Below are 20,326 nucleotides of genomic sequence, written 5' to 3' on the forward strand. Positions count from 1 at the left end.
TGCTGCTGCTTTCTTTGTTTTTCTTAATAGGTAAAGTGTTACTTTGGCTTGAAATGTATGTTATAGTTCTGTCTAAAGAGCCACTGGCCACCATTCATCCCAGGCACAACCTAACCACAAATACATTGGTAAAAATCTGCTCCAAAATTAACCTGCTTTGCTAGGCAAAACTAAAACTGTTTCTGCTGATCAGTATTAATTTCAGTGTTGTCAAACTGCCCATGTGGTAGGGTGGATGGTTGAGCTTTGTGCTAGGGTCACTAATAGCAGTCACCCAATAACAAAGAGACCAACTTCAGTTCACTCACCCCTTTCCAGAAAAATGATCTGTCAGAAGAAGAATCTGTAGGGGAATGATCCATATTTAAAGGATCACTTCTGGGCTAAATTCAGCCCAAAATGGAGGATCAGTGAAGCCTTTTACTAACTCTAAACCCAACAGGAAAAGTCCAAGGTTTAGATGGTGTTTTTTTTAAATTCCAAGGGATGTAACTTTAACAAAAATAAAAAACAATCAAACATTCCCTGCAGTGTTCACAGCACAGCCATTGAGGACCCCAGTGAAGCTGATGAGGTTGTTCTTATTGTCCAAGCAGGGCGAAATGCCGAAAAGTTTGTTTAAATTGTGCTCCTGGGGCAAAGTCTAGCTAGAGTTCATACATTATTTCAGTGTTCATAACTGAAAGGGGATATTTTGAGAGGCTTTATTTTTTTTTATGATTGCTTATATCTTGTGTCCCTATAAACTCACCATAAATTGTCTGCTTTTTTTTAAATGAACTATAATGATTAATTAAATAAAGTACTTTTTCCACGTTGCATGTCTCATGCTTCTGCAGAAAGTCAGCTGCAGTTTTCAATATTCTGAAACACAGACAGATCAGAGAGACCAATTAATAGCTGCTGGCTGGTCAGATGTCTTTCTGACAAGTTCTGCATGGAGATAAAAGGAGCCTTTCATGTGTTGCTTATGAGGCTCACTGGAATTTGTTCTTTTCACTAGTGCTGCAGAAGGCTCTCTTATTTTAGGGCATGTGTAAGATCCAGGTTTAGCTCAGTTTTTTTAACAAGGCCTGCCTAGAGCACCCATCACCACAGTACTGAGACATCAGCTAACCTTAATAGGTTACCATAATCTACTTTATTCAAGTTTCAGATCTGCCAACTCATAGCAGAGTTAGACTCAAAGCTCAGCTGCTTTAATTAATTAAGAAAAAAAAACTGGAGGTTGTTTCATAGGAGAGGTCTTATTAAAGTGCTCACAGTGTATTAGGCCCAGGGAGAGTTGGTGCTCCCAGGTTTCCATAATCGCTATAAGAGTGGTCTGGTGGCCTTGGTCATGTCACATAGCCTTTCTGCCTTTGTTGACCATCTCCAAAATAGGGATAATGCACCGCACTGCAGCCCAGTCTTGCAGACCCATGGCTATCTTGTGACAACTCAGATCAAGGAAAGAGTGAGACAAAGAAAGAGGGGCTTCACCAGGGCTTAAATTCAGCTGGAGCCCCCAGCGTGGAGCTCTGATAAATATTTTCAAACCTGCAGAGGCACCAGGGCTAAAGCCCCAAGCCCTGGTGCCCCTTCTCCTCCCCACCACCACCAGGCTAAAGCCTGGAGCCCCTAATGGGGTGGGGTGCTCCAGGAAATAATCTTTGAGAATTTAACCCCTGGGCTTCACCAAAACACACAGGAAGCTGGACATCGAATGCAGCGAAGTCTGTAACAGCTGAGAGTCTGTTACATGCCCGAATCTCTGAGCAGCTCGAAACAGGGCAGAGGAGCAGTGATCATGTAAGAAATAGCTTCTCGAGACTGAGAGCTGGACCTGTCCCTAGCCCATACCTGAACAACTGGGATAGATGGGCCTCTGGGTCTTTTCCCAGATAGAATCCAAGGCTCAACCTGGCAGCACACATTGATTGGCAGCTTTCAAAAGGGCACTGTTACCAAAGTTTGCCAGTCAACAGCACAGGGACACAAGTGTACATACAGCAGAGCACCCACTAGGACATGTATCTTGAAGACCGAGCGTTACTGCACAAGGTGAGTAACTTCTTTCTGCATGCCAACTGATAATACCATGGGCCCCTGTAACAGGGTGGGCACCTGCCCTCTGGTTGGGTGTGTCAGTGGTCTTTAAACCAGTCCAGCCCTGATGTTGGGCTGTATTCCCCAGGGCTTCCTCCCTGGAGACACTATCTTCCTGTGGCCCTTCCCAGGCTCAGTCCCTACTCGGTGTCCGCAGCCAGGCTGGAGCTCCTTCATTGAGCCACCAGGCCCTGCTAGCAAACTGTCTTTGGCTCAGTCCTAGCAGCCAGCCAGGAGCCTCTCGCTCCCCCATTCCCTGCCCCCACTTTGCTGTCCATTGTGCTGTAGATCCCTCAGCTAGACAGGCATGCAGTCCTTTCTTCTCCAGCTTCCAGCAGCAACTAACTGCTGCGCTGGTCTGCAGCTTTTTTTATATGGCCCTCCTGGGCCCTGGGTGGCTGCTTCCCCTGCAGCCACTCTAGCCTGCTTGGGGGACTGCTCCACTGCTCCTCAGCTGGGATGAGTGTGGCAGGCCCCTGAGGCCACCAACAAGGGGCCTCTGGGCCTAGTCCACCCCATTACACCCACAGAAAGGGGGCAGGGGGTTTCCTCATGTTGTTTCACTTGACTTAACTATTCTAGGGGCCAGTGAGTGGGTGAGACTCCTTCTCTAGGCCAGTCCAGTGACTCCTGTAGATTGTGGGAAATGCTGGGTCAGAACACCCACACAGGTCTGTTAAGAGAAGGCTTGACTAACCCTTTCCTGTAGCCCACGTCTGCACCCTAAACTTTAGGCTATCATGATGAGGTTGTTCCTCATTGTTACCCCTTGAAGCCGTTCCACTTGAATTAACTATTCTTTGGGCTAGCCCGTGGGCAAGACTCCCTCTGCAACCTGGTGGTTAGGTTACATGCCTGGCCTGTGGGAGATGCTGGTTCAAATTATCCCTGGGCCTGTGGAGAAGCAGTTTGAAGAGGGTTCTCCTGCAGCCATGGTGTGTGGCCTGGGCTTTGAAGGATAGTGATAAGGGACTCCCTCACTCTTGCCTTCTGAAGCTATTCCAATTGATTTAACAATTCTTCAGGCCAGGCCAAAAGTCAGAATTACGCTATAGTCTGGTATTTAGGGTATTCACAGCTGGGTTGGTGGAGATCCTGGTTCAAATCTCCATTCTGCCTGTTCGGCCGGGGATTGAATTTCCTCCCTCCCAGGTGATTGCCCTTTGCAGTGGGACATCCTTGTCTGAACCCCCTCCCTTTCTCAGGAGGCCATTCCCACCTTGGGACAGGGAGAGGATTTGGACAGGGCTTGCCCACCTCTGACTCTCCCTGGAAGGTGGGAGCCCCCAGTTCACACCGCTCAGCAGAGAAGGGGAGTCACCTAGGGTCTGCCACAGCCTGGCTGTATATCCTAGCCCCTGGGGATAAAAGTTATTTAGGTATTTTCTCATTAATTAAACCAGCAGGACCTGCTCTGTTTAGTTCAGAGTCAATATTGCCTGCACCTCAGGCACCACATCCCCTCCACTGAGGCGGAGGGGGGGATTTGAACCAGGGTCACTAACATCCCAGAGAAGTGCTCTAACTGCTATACCATCAAGAACTGTGGAGGCAGACTTTGGCCCAGTAATTATGTAGTTAAAGTTGACTAGTGTCAATAGAAAAGACTAAGGAAACCCCATCTCAGAATACCTCCCAGTCCAGCACTTAGGTCCTTCACGTGAGAAGTAAGAGAGTCTGTTTCAAATTCCATCTCAACAAGCACAAAAGGGATTTGAACCAGGAACTCACCCATTCTGGAGCACATACCAAAACCACTGGACTATCAAAGGATTCACAGCCTGAGTTTGACCCAATTATTTAGTGGTTACGGGACCAGCTTCACCAGGAAAGACCAAGGGAGCTCCCACATCAAAACACCTCCCACTCTGGCACTTAAGCCATTCACTGGAGCTAAGAGAATAAAGTTCAAATCCCAGCTCAGCAAGCAGAAAGGGGGTTTGAATCAGCAACTCCTATGTTCTTAGCCAGGAATGTAATGCATAACTTGTGTCTCAATATATTGAAGTCTGCTGCACTAGCTCTGTGTGCAGAGTTGGGACAGCACATGGAAAGGACACACACACACGTATGCCAACTGACATCATTTGCAATCAGAGAGTGAAGATTATTTTGTAGCCTTTGACTACTAGCTCCAATGTAGCAGCCAGAGAATAAAGCCAACACTGCTCCTTTTCTTCACTGCTTCTGCCCAGCAGGAGTATGAGGGAGACTGGCTCAGGAACATCCATGGCTCTCTGCAGTTCTGAGAGAGCAGAGAGCTTAGACACACATGATTTATGGTGCAGAGAGCTAGGCTGACAGCAGGCCAGGGCGGTAATGGGCTCTTTTATTGCCTCATGGTAGCTGTTTCAAAGTGAATGGAGAGGATGAACTACCCAAAAAGCAGCAACAGAGGGTTAGCCAGTGGCCCAGCTCAGCAGGACTCAGACATATAGCTGCTAGTTGCTGTTTGGTAGAGCCCCAGCGAAGAACTGGCTTGGATACATGCTTTTTTTCTGGTTGTTTTCTCCAAATTATGTTTGTTGAGCTCCAGATTATGTTTAAGGAATGAGGAGAGTTGTTGCCATGTGAAGGGCAGAGATGTTGTTAATGCCCAGATTATCCAAACTACAAGTCAAATCTGAGCTTTTAACTGCAATCCTTTCCAATGACCTCAACAGCAGTTTTCTGCTCCTAGCAGGAGCTGATGCTGTAGTGGCACCTATGATCAACAAACATAATTTGGAGAAAACAACCAGAAGAAAAGCAGGTGTCCAAGCCAGTTCTTCACTGGGGCTCTACCAAACAGCAACTAGCAGCTATATGTGATTTGATATGAGCCTCCAGCTACAATGGGCCACACTAGCTAATGTTGAAGAAACTCAGCCCAGTGAAGACAGGCTCCAAGGATCGGGTTTTGAAATTTCTTTTTAATAAAAAGGCACCTATAAAACAGGTCAATACATTACAGGCAGCACAGATACCCAAAAAACAAGCCTAAAAATTGTTTCAAAATAAAAACCAATAAGATGTCTTCACATATTGTATTTATATATTTATATTTTTATATATATATTTATATAATGGTACAAAATGACTGGGGAAGTTTCTCCATGGGATGACAGAGAAAGGGGGTCAGTCACTGTTACCTTGACATGAAAGCTAATTCTGGACATGTGATTGCTTAAAATTGCATTGGAAAGACATGTTTTCCTTTGTTTGGAGCAGGAAAAAACATTGACATATCATAGTTAGAAACACGGGGGCATCCGTAACCATGATAGGGTAGAAGTCAGCACACAAAACTCAAGCCAATAAATCAAGCAATAAACCACAAGACGAGACCAGTGCACAGCAGAGGGTGACTGAGAGCAAACGCTCTGCTGAGGCCTAACAAGGGGTGGCTGCCATTCACCTCTGAAAGGCTCCCACCATATTGCTGATGAACTAGACCTGTTTGGGAGATGGTACCCGAAGCAAAAAAAGGCACCACTCAGCATTGCCGGCCTCCAGATTCAGAAATCATGAAGACTGGCTGCTAGGGCAGTGGGGGTTGATTATGACATCCCAGTTGGCTGCTCTGAAGACCAACAAAAAGTGCCCCAGGAGGGCCAACAGCCTTGCAAAGTACCAGAATTTCCCTTTTGTATTTAGGGCAGTTGGGCTGTAGGCCTTGCTCTTTCCAAACTGCCATGCAATCTAATGTGGAATAAATAACATCATTGCTGTCACCTTCCCTTTCTGTTACCTGGAGTGCCATCACTCCCACCTGCATCTGCAAGCCGTCTCTCGCTTTTCTAGACAGTCGCATTGGCTTTCCTCACGCAGACATATTGCAACTTGCAGGCTCTGACTCATGTGGGGACAATGCTGACAGAATAGAGACCCAACACCTCAGGACATTTCTCAGCTAGACCAGGTGGGTAGAGGTATGGGAGGTCTACACACTGGAGCTTTTAATCACTCAGGCCAAAACTGTGGCTGCCTGGAGACAAAGATGAATTTTATTTTAAAGAATATTATGGCTTTAAATAGAAAAAACTTGATGGTGGGGGGTGAAATACCCGAGCGTATGGGGCCAGGGGCTTTTGTGGTGCATGGTGCTTGTGCTGGTCCTGAGCAACTCCCAATAGTGTTTACAAGGGAAATGCTAGCAGGCGTCACCTCCTAAAGCATTGCCAGGGGGCAACATGGATGTGGCCTTTCAGACAGTTCAGGCAGAAATAGGGAAGATTTGTTTTACCCTTCCAGGCTCTGAAATGGGTAAACAACCACCCCAGTTAAAAAGCAAGGTGCCTGAGTGCACTTACTGAGAGTGGGAGGTTGAGGGGATCCTCCTTGGCCCTTCGACAGGGCACTGTCCCAGACAGAGATGGGCAAAGTAATGGGTTGTTCCCATTTTACCAAATGGGACAGAGCTGGAAAAGTGGCTCTGGTTTTAGCTCATTGCTGTTCTGAGAGCCACACTCAGGGTCCCTAGAAACAGGCCCAAAGCAAGAGACCAGAGATCAACACCTGTACCTAGTTTGGATCCAGACTTCCCAGCGAGCCCCACTCCCAACAAAACATGCTCAAACTTGGGAATGTTTCTGTCTAAACTTTTTGGTTCCAGCCCATTGGGATCTGGCCCAAGAGACTGTTGGGCTGGTGGAGTTCAGCAGCCTTTGCTAACAGATTCACTATTGGAACCACAAAGAGAAGGTTCACCTTTCATGCAGTGCTTCACAACTTCTCGGTCAGCGGTGCAGAAGCTTTATTTCTCCTCCATTGTGGTGCTTAGGGAAGGGGCCCATTTACTATGAGAGGGGCAACAAAAAGGCTGGCTTTTCTGAGATAATCCTCAAATTGGTGGTAGGTTTGGATCCAAATGACCATGGGGCACCCTCTCTTTAGAATATTTTCCTGCAATCCACAGAGACTGCATGCACACATGGATTATCTCCAACCTTCCTCCAAAAAGCTGTCATAGCACACTGCAAGGAGAACTCTCTGCAGGAAGGGGGTGCCAGACATGGGCACCCCCCCCACACACACACACATTAAACTTGTGCTTGCAGTGCATGCTTTAAGCAGCCTAGAGTGGTGGCGGAAATGAAGTCCCAGCTGCTCCTATGAGTAACATGGAACGACCTGCGGAGGAGACATCTCCCAGCATAGATTCTAAGGCCAGATGAGACCATTGTGATCATCTAGTCTGGCTTCCTGCATAACACAAGCCATGGAACTTCCCTGAATAAATTACTCTTTGAACTAGAGCTTCGTTTAGAAAAACATCAGCTCAGTCAGAGCAGGAGACCTCTTGTATCCAGATGGAGTATTGCATGCAAGGACCTGATGTCTCTACAGGCTGCACATCCATAGTAGAGAGCAGGGCTGCTGCAGGTGGTTTCAGGGTATAAAGGTAGCCTTACAACTGTTGGCCAACTGCCTATAGTGCCTTTCATGGAGGAGTCTGGGATTCTCAGATCGAGAAAATGGAGTGTCTTTACCATAAAATGCCTGTTTTTATGCATCAGGCTAGCTCTCCCACAGAAATGTGCGCACTTAGGAGGCAAAGGAGTGTAAAGAAGGCAAGGGGCATAGTGTGGCAGGGTGAGATGTGTGAACTCATGTAGGGGGTAAGCGGGAGCAGAGCCAACAAGGGGTAGGAGATGCTCTGTGGGGTGTGTGTCTTGAGTTCCCTCCTGGCCTCTGCACAACACACCAAGGAAGCACAAGACGGAATCAGCCAGTCAGAAATCCCAGCGTTCATTCTGCTATCTCCACTCCAGAGTGTCATGCACACATCACGCAGAGCATCTGGGGGTGAAGAGGGGAGCAGGGAGTGACATGATTGGGTGGAGGCCTCATGGTCCAGTTACTTGTTACTTGCAGGTTGGGATCACACCCCCACCCTTCCCTAAACTAAACAACTGGGCACTCTCCTGGCTCATGCTGCCAACAGTTTCACCATGTAGCAGAGACAGACAAGAGACCACTATCAATCCCTACAACCAAACAGCGACTCCCACAACCCACACTGTTTTAGATACATCTCAGCAGCTCCAATCCTGCAGGTGGATCCACGTGACTGGGTGCACCCCTGAACCCAGTACAGGCCCAGAGGGTCTGACTGCAGAATCAGGATCTAAGATGTGTACATAGTCTCTCTTTGAAACCACCCATTCCCGCACACAACTGTTCTGATGCATGAATGATGTGGGGCTGGCAAAGAGGCTCTTTTGCAGAGGGCTCTCAATGCCCACTCACACCTCCTCCCGCTGCCCTAGAACCCCCTGTGCAAGAGTTTTAAACCCTTGTACACTGATTTTTTTTTAAAGTTTTGTTGTTTTAAAACAGAAAATTGAGGCTTCTATTAAAACACAGAAATACAGAACAATTTAAAACCAGCACAAGTTTCTGCCTTTCCCAGCCCTATTTACAGTTCATTCAAAATCTTGTAAATTTTGGTTGTTCTTTAAAACAAAACAAAAAATAAAGAAAACCCATACTACGAGGAAAAAATAAAGGAAGATTTTACAAACTGCCGGAGGGTCTGGAAGCCCCCGGTCACCACTTGGGTTTCAAAAATAATAATACCCCCGCCTCCCAAAAAGGATTCACATCAATTTTACTGCACATCTGGTTTTCCTTATAGAGGCAAATCAAATATGAAAAACATCCCCCCTCCGCACCCCCACAGGCCCCAGCCTCCCGACCCTAACCCAAATAAAGGTTTAAAAAAAAGTTTCTACAATCGGCCCCAGCCCCTCAGGACATGATTAGAAAGGCAGGTTCGCCATGTTTCCAGGCCCAGAGATGTAGCTCATTTGGCTGTCCAGTGAAACACTCCTCTGCCTCATCTGGTGTGTGACCATAAGGTTCTGCTGAGGTGGGGGCCCCATGAGGGAGCCCTGAGGCGACATCATATGTCCCGTCTGGGCGTACATTTCTCCTGACACAGACATGCTCCTCTGCTTAGCCTGCATCAGCATGAAATTCTGCTGGGCCATCAGACTCTGCTGGGGGGACATCATGCCCTGGTGCATGCTGTTCCCCATCATGGCTTGCTGGGGTGGCATACCTGTCCTGCCCAGCATGGACACCTGTCCAGGGTGACACATAGAGATGTTGAGTCCCCGCTGCACGCCTTGCTGCCCTGGAAGGCTGGGGGCGCTCATGCCTGGCCGTGTGGGTGGCTGCTCAGCCATCATGTTCTGCAGGTTCATGAGATGGAGGTTGGAAGGCTGTGATTTCGGTGCTTGGTTGTCACTCTTGGGGAAATACTGCAAGGTGCTGCTCGGCTTCTCTGAGGGGATGATCCTGGAGAGGTCAAACTCAGGGATGCCCGTGGGTGTAGGGCGGATGACCTCACTGAGCTCAGGGTCATTCAGCACTGAAGCCACACCTGGAAGCACACTGGGGTAGGGATCTCCAATCCGAGGAGGGATGTTCTTGCCCATCATGTGCTGCTGGGGGGCCATCTGGCCAGGCTGCTGGGAGGGAAGGTCCTCTGGTGGCAAGGGCATCCCTGGCGGGTAATGTTGCTGCATCCCAGCCCCTCCCCCACCTCCTGGTGTCATAGGCATACCCGCAGCTGGAGACTGCATGGCATTGTGGGGCTGCTGCATGCGGGGGAACACCAGCTGGTTGGAAGGGATCATCTGAGAATTGTTTGGCAGAGGGCCACAGGGCTGGTTCAAGGAGTCCTGGGGTCCTGGAGGCAGCATCATGGGGTTTTGGGGGGGCACACCCGCCCCCTGCGCACCAGGGTGCATTGGAATGTTGGAGCCCAGGGGATTCGGCGAGGACATCATGGAAGTGGGGGGTTCGTGGGAGAGTGGCTGCTGACCAGGCAAGTTCATCCCCATGGGACTCTGTGAGGATGCAGGCCCCACTGAGTTCAAGTGCAGTTGATTTGGCTGATTTCCTGTGATACCTAATGAAGGGGAGAAGGAGAGTTAACTCAATGCCCATGCACCTCCTCCCACCACATGCAGAGAGTATGCCCCTGGTGCTAGCAGCTCTCTCCATTGAAATCAGCATCTAAGCAGAGATCAGCTCCAGCCAGATTCCCTGGAGTGTTCAAACCTGGCTCAGCTCTGCTCTCACTGCTAGACCCATGGAGCAGGTCTGCCATGGAGGGTCCACCAGGGCAGTAAGGTCAGCAAAAGACAGATGACCCCATCACAGCCTATGATCGCCAAGCCTGGCAGCAGCACAGAAGGGGAGAGCACTGCAGCAAGCAGGCAGGGACCAGTCCAGTGATCTAATCCACCCTAAGCCCAGGGGACTCTGCTCTCAGGCTGCTGTCAGACCTGATACCTGCTCAGTACCCTCACCCAGCACTTCATTGCCATGGCAGCATCACACCCTGCCCTGTACCAGCCAGGTGCTAGGCTGCACAGGGGAGAGGTGAGCACCACAGAGCCACATCCTTGGGAGTCCAGCCCCTCCCTCTCTCACCAAGACAGTAAAGGCACGTCAGCACGGCATGTGGGAGCCAGGCTCTGGCCCGGGGCCACAGACTTGTACTAGCATCCTAAAAATAGCGGTGTAGATGGTGCTTAGAAGTTGCAGCTGTGGCTGGAGCGTGGGCTCTCAAGCCCACCCCAGGCACCAGAGCCTGAGCTCTAGCCCGAGCTGTAACGTCTACACAGCTATTTTTAGAGTGCTAGCCTGAGTCTGTGAACCTGGGCTGCAAGGCTCACTCCCAGATGCAGTGTAGACATGCCGTAAGAGGGCCAGCTGGTAGGTGCTTCTACTTCTGCTGGTGAGAGCTGCTCCAGACCTCAGAGGTTGCCTGGTGCAGGCAGGGAATAGTTGGGGTTCAAGGGATGTCACCACAAGACTCAGTCGGTCATTGGCCATACATGGGGCTTGTGGCTCTTACCAGCTCAGCCAATCCTGTGCCGCTCTGTTGCTACACAGGCTGGGACAGTACAGCACAGCAACCTCTCTACTGCGTTGAGCACAAGGAAGGATTGCCAAATAAACACCCTCAACAGCCATTAGTTGGCAACCTCTGTGCAGCTCCAACGTGCCACCCAGTGGTGGATACTGAGAAGGACAGCACAGCTACCACCTAGCGCACAGCCCTGCCTGGCTTACACAATGCTCACAGCCAGCATGGGAGGGAGGTGTGGCCCCTCGCTGTGGAGGTCAGAAAGACTTTCTGAAATCGGAACTAAGGAGTTCTCAGACTATGCCCCTCTCTCACAGCTCTGACTGTGCAGATTGGGACCCTGCATGGACTGGATAGCCCAGTCCCCGCTCAGGCTTTCCCATTCTGCTGGGACATACCGTGCTGAGACCATCTAAGGTTTCCTACACAGCAGAGCTCTGTGCTGGAGATAGTGGACATCTCTGGTGGGAGTGGAAAATTCAAGGGCACCCCAAAGGTCACAGCCCCCTCCCTCCTCCATGCAGGGCAAACATGGTTCCTGGAAACCTAGCTCTAGGACTAAAACAAGGGGAGTGGCCAAATAATAGAACATGGCCCTGCTATCCCAGAGACAACACTCAGGCAGATGGTTGAGGGAGGAACACCAGGCATGTGGAGGCAGAGAGGAGATGACAAAGAGGATGGAGACGTAAGTAAGATCTATGGGTTGTCACATCATTCCCACCGGGCATGGGGATGTACATGTAACCCACATGCATGCTGCATCTACCATAATCTGTTTTACCCCCAGCTGATCCTGGCTGTGTGCTGGGCTAGAAACTCTAGTGTCTCCTGGGCTCGCTGTGTTTGCCAGACAGATCAATGGCACATGGAGAAGGCAGCAGCTGGCCCTGGCCAGTCAGTAAGAAGCAGATGGCAGAACAGCACCGCACCTGCCAACTGCAAGCAAACAAACAACTGCCAGCTTCGCGCAGGTTCTGGAAGCACCCAATGCCTTTGCAAAGCTGCGGCAAGCTGGGAAACCAGCCTGGGATGCCAGCACAGCTGTTCCATTTAAGGAGTTTAGTCAACGGTATCCAGGGAGCTAGAGTTTCCCCAAGGCCTTTGGTTACACCTGAATGCAGGACAGCTGAACGGGCTCCATTGCTTTTACTTGTGCTAGTGAGAACACTGGGAGCCCAAGACACTCAGGACAGACTAAGACACCCACGCCTTAGACCTGACATCTCTATGTCTCACCTCAGGAGATGTAACCCTTGTAATAACCTGTACCCCTCGCATGCTGGTGGGACTTACAGTGACTACAGTTACCATTAATAACCCAACTGTATTATACTGCAATCAACTGGCTGGTGTGTATATGGCATTGTTGCCCTTTGCTGGCTGGAATCAGAATTGCTTGCTGTGTGTCAAGGCCACATACTGCTAACAGATGATACTTTTCCTTGAGCTCAGTTGGTCAGGCCAATGCTTTTGGAGTGGGCGATCCTGGGTTCTAACCTGCTGCCTCTATGGCTTTCTGAGAGGTCACAACAAGGATACAGCCATGGAGTCTCTACTATATTAAGTCATACATTTGGAAAGGAGTGATCCTTCCACAGCATGGTCCACAACAAGGATTACACCCTGTCCTGTCCCTGCAGAGGGTTCACTGAGTCTTCTCCCTTGTCCAACTTCTTCCCCAGGCTTCTCCGTGCCTGGAACAAACTCTTCTCTTCTCCACAGGATAAATGCTCTCATCTGACTCAATTAACCCTTTTGTTTGTCCTTGCTTTGCAACTCCAAATAGGTCTGCTCCTATTCCTGTGCTCAATTAGCGCACTTTTCTACAACACGCCCCCAGCCATGCCTCCCAGGTACTTTCTAGTCATCAGTGCACTGAGCCCCATGCTCCAACAGAGGCAGGGAGGGATAGGGAAACAGGAACAGACAAGTTAAGTGACTTGTCCAAATCCACAGAAGAAGTCAGTGACAGAGCTGGGAACAGAATTCCTGACCCCCATTCTGAGCATCAGAACCACACCCAGGTGTCCTGCCTCCCAGGCCTGTGTGTGAACCACAAGACCAGTCTTACCCCTATAAAGCCCAGCTCCAGCTTGCTCTCCCTACTGGTGCAGACAGTCCCAGAAGAACGTACCTGGTATGCTTCCTGGTGGGAGCATAGGCCTGTCTGGGAGCAGCTCATCATCAGAGGTGGCGATGGTTTTGATGGCATTGTGGTAGAGTGGTGTGGAGCTGGGCATGGCATACTTGGACATCTGTGACATCATCAGCGAGAGGGGGTTCTGAGAGGGGGATGGATCTGGAGAGGAAGTAAAAGGTATGTTGGGATTCATGGTGCTAGAGGGATTACTGACTGGCGCGGAGGAATTGCTCCTAGGCCCAGGAGGGAGTGAACCTGCAAGCAAGAGAGAGAGAGAGAGAGAGAGAGAGACCAGCTTAGTGCTCCCTGCAAGCTGCAGCCTGCTCCCATCGGGCAGCATCCCCAATTCTCCGCTTGGAACAGCGATAGACCCAAACCAGGCTGGCCCCCAACGAAAACCCTCTATGGACTCTGGGGAAGTTCTGTGCTGGGACCACCTGCTGTGGTTGGCACTGGAGCCAGACACCCCAAACTATGGGGGAGTTAGATCTGATCTAGTCCCAACTTCCGAGCTCTGGCCCATCCCTCATGAACTGAAGAAGGGGAAGGGTGGATGCTGAGGGGAAGGCACTGAGTTGGAGGCCTTTTTCTAGACCTAGATTCAGAAAACTTTGCCCCTTTCCCCTACTTGCTTTTTTTTTAAAGTCCCTGCTGGATGCCTGGGGGCAAAATAGACACCAACTTCAAGAGCTAACACAGAGAATCAGAGACTGGAAACCTGGGGCACGCGTGTGCATGTCAAGTGCATGGGGGCTGAGTGAGAGTAAGAAAAATGCAGCGATTGGTGGCCTGGCCTGGCTGACAATCCGCTCTGGATAGGAGTATGAGATGGGACTGATACACCACGGCGCTAAGTAGCTCTGAGCGCATGCTGCCTGCACCATGCAGGGCTACCTGGAACTGTTCTTCCAGCACTAGATACCTCAGGGGCCTCACCCTGACATCCCTTCCCTGGATATAGCTGTAGGCAGGTTTCTAGCATCCAGTGTGACTTGTGAAGATGCAAATTACTCTGGTGGGCAATGGCTCTGCATTCACTCAAGGCCTCCTCAGCCAAGCAGGCATGGATGGGAACAGCCTATTTGTACAGGGGAATGGGGTGGGAGTTAGCTGGGGAGGGATGTTAACCTTGCTAGAAGGCACGGGGGCAGAGGTGAACCAGCTTCCTAGTACCTAGGAAGGAACTCTGGCTTTCTAGCCCATCCTGTTACCCCTATATGAGTGGGTGTAGAAGAAAGAAAGTGGGGATGGGGAATCCTTGTCAACACCAGAGGGACAATGAAAGACTCAAGTCAGGGCCAGGGGAAACTGAAGCACCGAGAGGTGAAGGGACTTGCCCAAGGAGACAGGGCAAGGCTTAGAGTTCTGGAGTCCTGACTCTCAGACTCTGGTTTGACCATTAGACAATGCTGCCTGCATAAATAAATGGACTAAATTTTGATCTACCTGCAAAAAGTCTCCCCAGACAACAGGACCTGGGGCCTGAGAAAAGAAACACAAGGAAATGCAGGGAGCTGGGCATTGGCCAGACACATCTTGCAATCTCCCCAGCCCCTGGAATGCACCGAGACAGGTTTGCTCAGTGACACACACAGCCCCACTGTCCCCTCCTTTCAGGCACTTCTCCAAGTCAGGACACATGTTTAAGGACTGTGTCTCCCATCAATCCATTTTTCCATCCCTACCCAACCCCGAAGAGCATGAGCCGTTCAGCAGAGGAATTTGGGAATGCTGGTATCCTGGCTCCCCATTTCTAATTTGGTCCAGTGTCTCCCTCCAAACCTCTACAGTGCATGTTAGGCTGCCTACTGTTTTCCTCCTTGTGAATAAGAGAGCACAGCATCAGGGGGTGGGGTGGGACACAGCAAATCACTGGCATTAATCCCCAGAAGAAGCGAGTGCAGGCTTGTATGTATCGGGCAGGCCAAGCTCATTCAGCCCACCAGGAAATAGCAGTCCCTCTCCAGGCTGTATGCATTTCCCCTAATCTAGGCTCTTGCTCCCTTCTTCCCGATGCTGAGACACATTGCCCTTAGGCCTGGTGCATGGCACAGGAAGGCAGATGGTGTATTCTATCCCTTTGGAAAAGGAACTGGGCTGCTATTACAGCACTTTCAGTGCTGGGCCCTAGATGCCCACTCGCCAACCCCAAATCCCATCACAGGGAGAGCTGGCTATGGGCAGGCAGATTCCCACCACTGCCCTGCAGGGAAATACCCACGTAATCACTACTAGTCTGAGTATATGGAAAATATGGGTCTGGAAGCCACAGAATTATTGGGCTCCAGGAGAGTGACCAGCTATGTGCAGAGCTCTTCAGAGCACCAGGCTTTAATTCTATGGCCCTATCCCACTCACACATCCACACCGTGTAACAGCTTACCCTGATCCAGCCCTCCCATGGAAGCTGACGAATTCATGCCGATAGGCTGCTTGCTCTGGCTGACTCCTGGACTTGGCAAGGTGGTTTTGGGAGATGGCACCCACCCGGGCGAAGGAACGGCCATGGAAGGGGACTTCAGGCGGCTTGGTGAGCTGGTGGGAGACCTGACATTGAGGGAGGAGCTCATCACCTGGGGCGACTTCAGGGGCCCAGACTGGTTGGAAGGTGGCATGCTGACCATCTGAGAGGGCGTCTGTGGGGACTTCAAGTTGGCAGATGGGGAGGGGACAAGCGGTGAGTGCACCTGGCTGAGCGTCGGGGACTTGAGGTGGGCCATGCCAGGGGAGTTCATCTGGGTGATGTTGATGGTGAGGTCAGAGGGCCTGCGGCCCAGGCCCCGTGAGGGTGCCGGGTGCATGTTGGCTAGGTTGCCCCCTTGGGTGGGAGGGGGATTGGAAGCTGGAGGCAAAGGGATGTGGCTGAGCCTGGTGGTGCCGCCGATGTTCCCAATGGACATGGCACCCTGTTCAGGGCTGAACATGTCTGGGGCACTGCCCATCTCCTGGGGCATGCTGGGATAGGGGCCCTGCGTGCCTGAGAAGCCTTGCTGCCCTTGGCTGGGGAACTGTGAGGGGATCATCATCTTCTGTGGCCCCCCCATCATTGTGCCACCACTGCCATTCTGAGCCCTCACCCTGGCCAGATCCTCAGGGCTGATGCCCTGGTGGCCTATCATGTCAGGACCCCTCATTTTCTGCGACATCATCATCTGCTGCTGTGGGGTCATCTGGACATTGAGGTTCATGTTCATGTTCATGTTGACATTCATGTTCATGTTGAGGTTCCCAGGTCCCATAGGTGCATCCATGTCTCGGAGACTCGACTGGCTCATGGGTGGGCTCAACATCCCCCTGGTACCCGTGAAGTCCATACCTATGGGTGCGCCACCTAGGCTCTCTCCTGGCATCTGTCCAGGGAACATGGATGGGTCGATCTGCCTGTGAGCCTGTATCATCCTCTCCATTTCCAAACCTTGGCTCATGGAGCTGCCAGACATCCCCATGGGCCTCTGCATCACCACCGGGCGCTTCTCCATCAGCTGGTGCCTCAGGATCTCCTCCCTGGCTCGGGGGTTCATGAACCGCTCAGGGTCCCCTTGCCCCGAAGGGTAGGGCAGGCTCCCTTGTGGAAAGTTCCCTGGGCCTCCTATTGGAGGCATATCATCATTCCATCCCATGCCAGGCCTGACTGGCCGCTGCATAGCATTCATGGGCCCAAGGGCATCCATGGGCACATTCTGCATCCCCCCAAAGCCAGTGACCCTCTGCATCTGATTTCCAGGGAACCTTGGCCCCGGGAACGGGGGTGCTCCCCTCAGCTGCATGGGGTCCTGGACCTCTATGGGTCCCCTTAGCTGGTTGCCCATGCCTGGAGGCCACGGCTCCCCAGGTTTGCTGTGATAGGGCGGTGGTGGCCCCCGGATCATCATGCCACCCATGGACTGGGGGATCAGCATCTCCTGCATAGGTCGACCATGGATGCTGATCTGCTCCTCCTTCCGCCGCTTTTCCTCATAATACTCCTCCTGCAGCTTCCTCCAGGCCACTTGCTCTGGCGTCAGGCTGTCCTGGTTCAGCCGCTGCATCATGATATTCATCTGCTGCCCCATGTCAGAACCTTGATGGTGGGAAACCTCGTGCTCCAAGTTGGGGCCCCCCAGATTCTGCGTCTGTGAAATCATGGACTGCAGGGGCTCTTCGTACTTCTTCATGCCCACAGACGGGAGGGGTGCCTGGGTGGGTGGGGGTTGCGACTGGGGAGCAGGGCCACCCTCACCAGCACTTTGGTTGGACTTCAGGAAGGGCTCAGCCTCACTGCTGCGCAGCAGCAGGCGCTCAATGTCCCGCAGGGTCTGCAAGGAGCGTTCCCGGTGCTCCAGCTGCTCCTTAGAGAGCCCCTCCGAGTTCATGGGGTTCCTGGGGCCCAGCCCTACCTGCCCATTTCCAGCTGCCCCAGCGCTGGCACCATCCCCCAGTAAGTTAGAGCTGGAAGCACTAGAAGAGTCCACCTGCCCGGGCTGCATCGGGTTGGTGGAGGCGTTGGGTGTGTTGGGGTGGTTGCTCCCTGGCTGGGTGCTGCCGCTGCTATTTCCCACAGAGTTGGGAGTCAGGTCCCGCCGAACGTCCTCTCCCGTCCCCTCCTGGGGTAGGGTGCTTGGTGCAGGCAGAGCTTGCTGACTGATGCTCTGGGGTGGAGGGGGCTGTGTTGGGGGGGGCTGAGGCTGTGCCTGGTTGCCCTGTGATGCTGGGGGCTGGGACTGCGGAGTGCTGGAGGCAGGTGGGTTAATTGGCAGTTGCTCAGCGACTCCCAGCATCTTGGGAGCTGGAGCCTGGGAGAGAAAGGGGAAGCCAAAGTCAGCAAGAAACACATAAGGCAGGTGTGTAGCCCCAGACCTTGTGTGGGCTTCGAGCCCTGAATCCACACAAGAGCCAACTGAGCCCATCTCCCTTGAAAGAATGTGAGCTGCAAACAGGGTCCAGTTGTGACTAGCCCTGAGGACATTACCCAGCAGCATGCACAGACAGGACTGTCTGGCTCACACCCAGCCATACCTGGTCTAGCTTTGCTCGGGGAACATTCTGCTGATGATAGGTCAGGATGGAGTCTGCTCGCCCCTGCAAGACGGCTTCTGCGGCACTAAGAAAGAGAGCAGCCAGTCAAGAACAGCAAAGTGTCAAGCCAGAAATACTTAGCAATTCCCTGGGTCCATAGGTTCAGAACTCCCAGCAAGGCTACCTCTGCCCGTTGGCCCCCTAGGGGAATGCCCAAGCCCCCTGGGCTCATCGTGGGACTCTCACAGGAGAGCTGGCACTGAACTTCCACCTGTTCTGCACAGATCTCAGGGCATCTGTCTGACAGGAAAACATCTGCCTTGCGATTTCCCCTTCCCCACCTCCAGTATTGTGCACTGTGCTGGGCTCTTCACTGGTTGCTGTGTGCTGCCCCAGAGGGATATAGCATGGGAGGGAGACACTTTGGGATATGCTAGGACTAGAACCCCATATTCTTTGCAAATGTGAAATAACACAAAATAAAAGCAAAAACTATAAAATGAAAACTCACTGTACAGCAGTGGCTCCCATCCCGCAGGGGGCTACACTCAGCTCCTTGCACTGGACTTTGTGACCTGGCGCACAAGGTCACCATGCTGCTCAGGTTTAGCCTGGCGATCCCTCTGCCATCATAACAGGAAGGGATGGAGGAGTGCAGACGGGCCAAATCTGAGTGAGTAGCATTGTGACCTAGCAGATGGTGTTGCAGCACCACTCACTCACATTTGGCCCAGCCACACCCCGGTCCTCATGATGGAGGGGCAGCCAGGCCAAACCTGAGCAGCGCTGTGACTGTGTGTGCCAGGTCTCACCCTAACCCTAAGCTGCTGCAATGGCGTGAGTGTGGGGTCAGGCTCCCTCTTTGCTCCCTCAGGGCCTCCCACTTCCCCTGGGGGCAAGACCTGGCCCCCTCCCACATGGATAAAACAGCACAAAGTTCCCAAAAAATAAAACAAAAAATTATAAAAAATAAAAAAATTTTCCTAGGACTCTAGCTATGACTTAAGTAGGCACTCTAAAGCTGTATGTTCCCCGAGAATCAGCAGCTGAGATACTGCAAAAGAATGAAGGGAGCAAGTTGAGGGCACTCAATAATCTGGACTGTTAGCACCCAGTGCCTCCCACTGCAATCTATTCTCCCAGGGCCCTTCCAGATCACACCACTAAATCCATCTAACCAAGTATCCTGCCTCTGGCAGCAGCCAACACGTTTCAGTGTTCCTGTGACCCTTTATTATACATCTGGCCAAACACACTCCGTGGCTCCTGTTGCAGCTGGCAGCACTAGGGCACTACCAGGAGGCAGCTCGCATTTAAGATGAACTCTCTCCACCAGCACCTGACAACTATGCTAGGGAGAATGCGGATGGGGTGGGGGGAAGGTCATGCTAGGGGCAACCCAGGAAACCTCCAGTCCTCACCTTCTCCAGAGGCTGCAGTGCTAACTGTAAGAGGCAGCTGTGGTAGACCACCCCAAGTGGCCAGAGCCAATGGGGAGGACTGGGGAAGACACAGGGGTTTACCGCTTACGTGTTAGCAAGGTGAGTGGTGAAGACATAAACAAACTGGGAAGGCTGCTTTCCGGTGCCACCACCTCCACTGCCCCCAGCATCGGGCCGCAGGCCAGGAGCAGCGCCATGTGGTGCATTGGAAGAACTGGTCTCATTCAGGCTCGGCAGCGGGTTGGACCCAGGACCAAGCTGCGGGGCTGTGGACATTGCAGGATCTGCTACATTACAGTCTGCAGAGGACACAGGAGAGAGCAGCTGTTACCAACAATCAGCGTAACACAGACTGCTGGGAAGCACCGTGCAGAATGCCAGAGCTAAACAGCACACACTGAATGTCTGGACTAAGGGCAATTACAGACTACGGTGGATATAACAGAGGAGTTCTTGGGTTGGTGTAACAGAGGAGTTCAGGGCTGGAATAACAGGAGTCTGGGGGGTCAGGATTGAGGGGAACTGGCAAAGCTGCCTATGGTGTGGGGGAGCCTGGGGCTGGGATAGTGGGATCTGCACACTGGGAATGAGAGGCACTGGCAGAGCTGTGTGTGTCAGGGAGGCCCAAGACTGAAGCAGCAGGGAGTCTAACAGTCAGGATTGTGGGGCAGTGCCAGAGGGCGTGTGAGGAGAGGGTTCAGTGTCTTTAGCCCACACATTCTACCCTGGAGTTTATCCCCTTACAAATCACAGGAAAGAACAAAAATCACACGTGTTGGGGAGCAGTGCATC

At 51.8% G+C, this 20,326-nt stretch overlaps 1 protein-coding gene across 6 annotated transcripts in view; it reads right to left on the reverse strand.

Annotated features, from left to right (window-relative positions):
- Positions 1-4,911: 4,911 nt before the first annotated feature.
- The window catches only part of BCL9L (BCL9 like), a 91,406-nt gene continuing 75,991 nt past the window's right edge, over positions 4,912-20,326 (reverse strand). For 5 of the 6 annotated variants that reach the window (XM_073320636.2, XM_073320635.2, XM_073320634.2 and 2 more), the window contains 5 exons: positions 19,623-19,833; positions 18,093-18,177; positions 15,481-17,869; positions 13,092-13,352; positions 4,912-9,988 (listed from right to left, as the gene is read on the reverse strand). In XM_073320636.2, the coding sequence (XP_073176737.1) occupies positions 8,832-9,988; positions 13,092-13,352; positions 15,481-17,869; positions 18,093-18,177; positions 19,623-19,833 (4,103 nt within the window). In that variant the 3' untranslated portion in view covers positions 4,912-8,831. The remainder of the gene's footprint in view (positions 9,989-13,091; positions 13,353-15,480; positions 17,870-18,092; positions 18,178-19,622; positions 19,834-20,326) is intronic. The other variant, XM_073320639.2, reaches the window with a different exon arrangement.

Source organism: Lepidochelys kempii, chromosome 22, assembly GCF_965140285.1.
Source record: "Lepidochelys kempii isolate rLepKem1 chromosome 22, rLepKem1.hap1, whole genome shotgun sequence".
In the NCBI taxonomy this organism is placed as follows: domain Eukaryota; kingdom Metazoa; phylum Chordata; order Testudines; family Cheloniidae; genus Lepidochelys; species Lepidochelys kempii.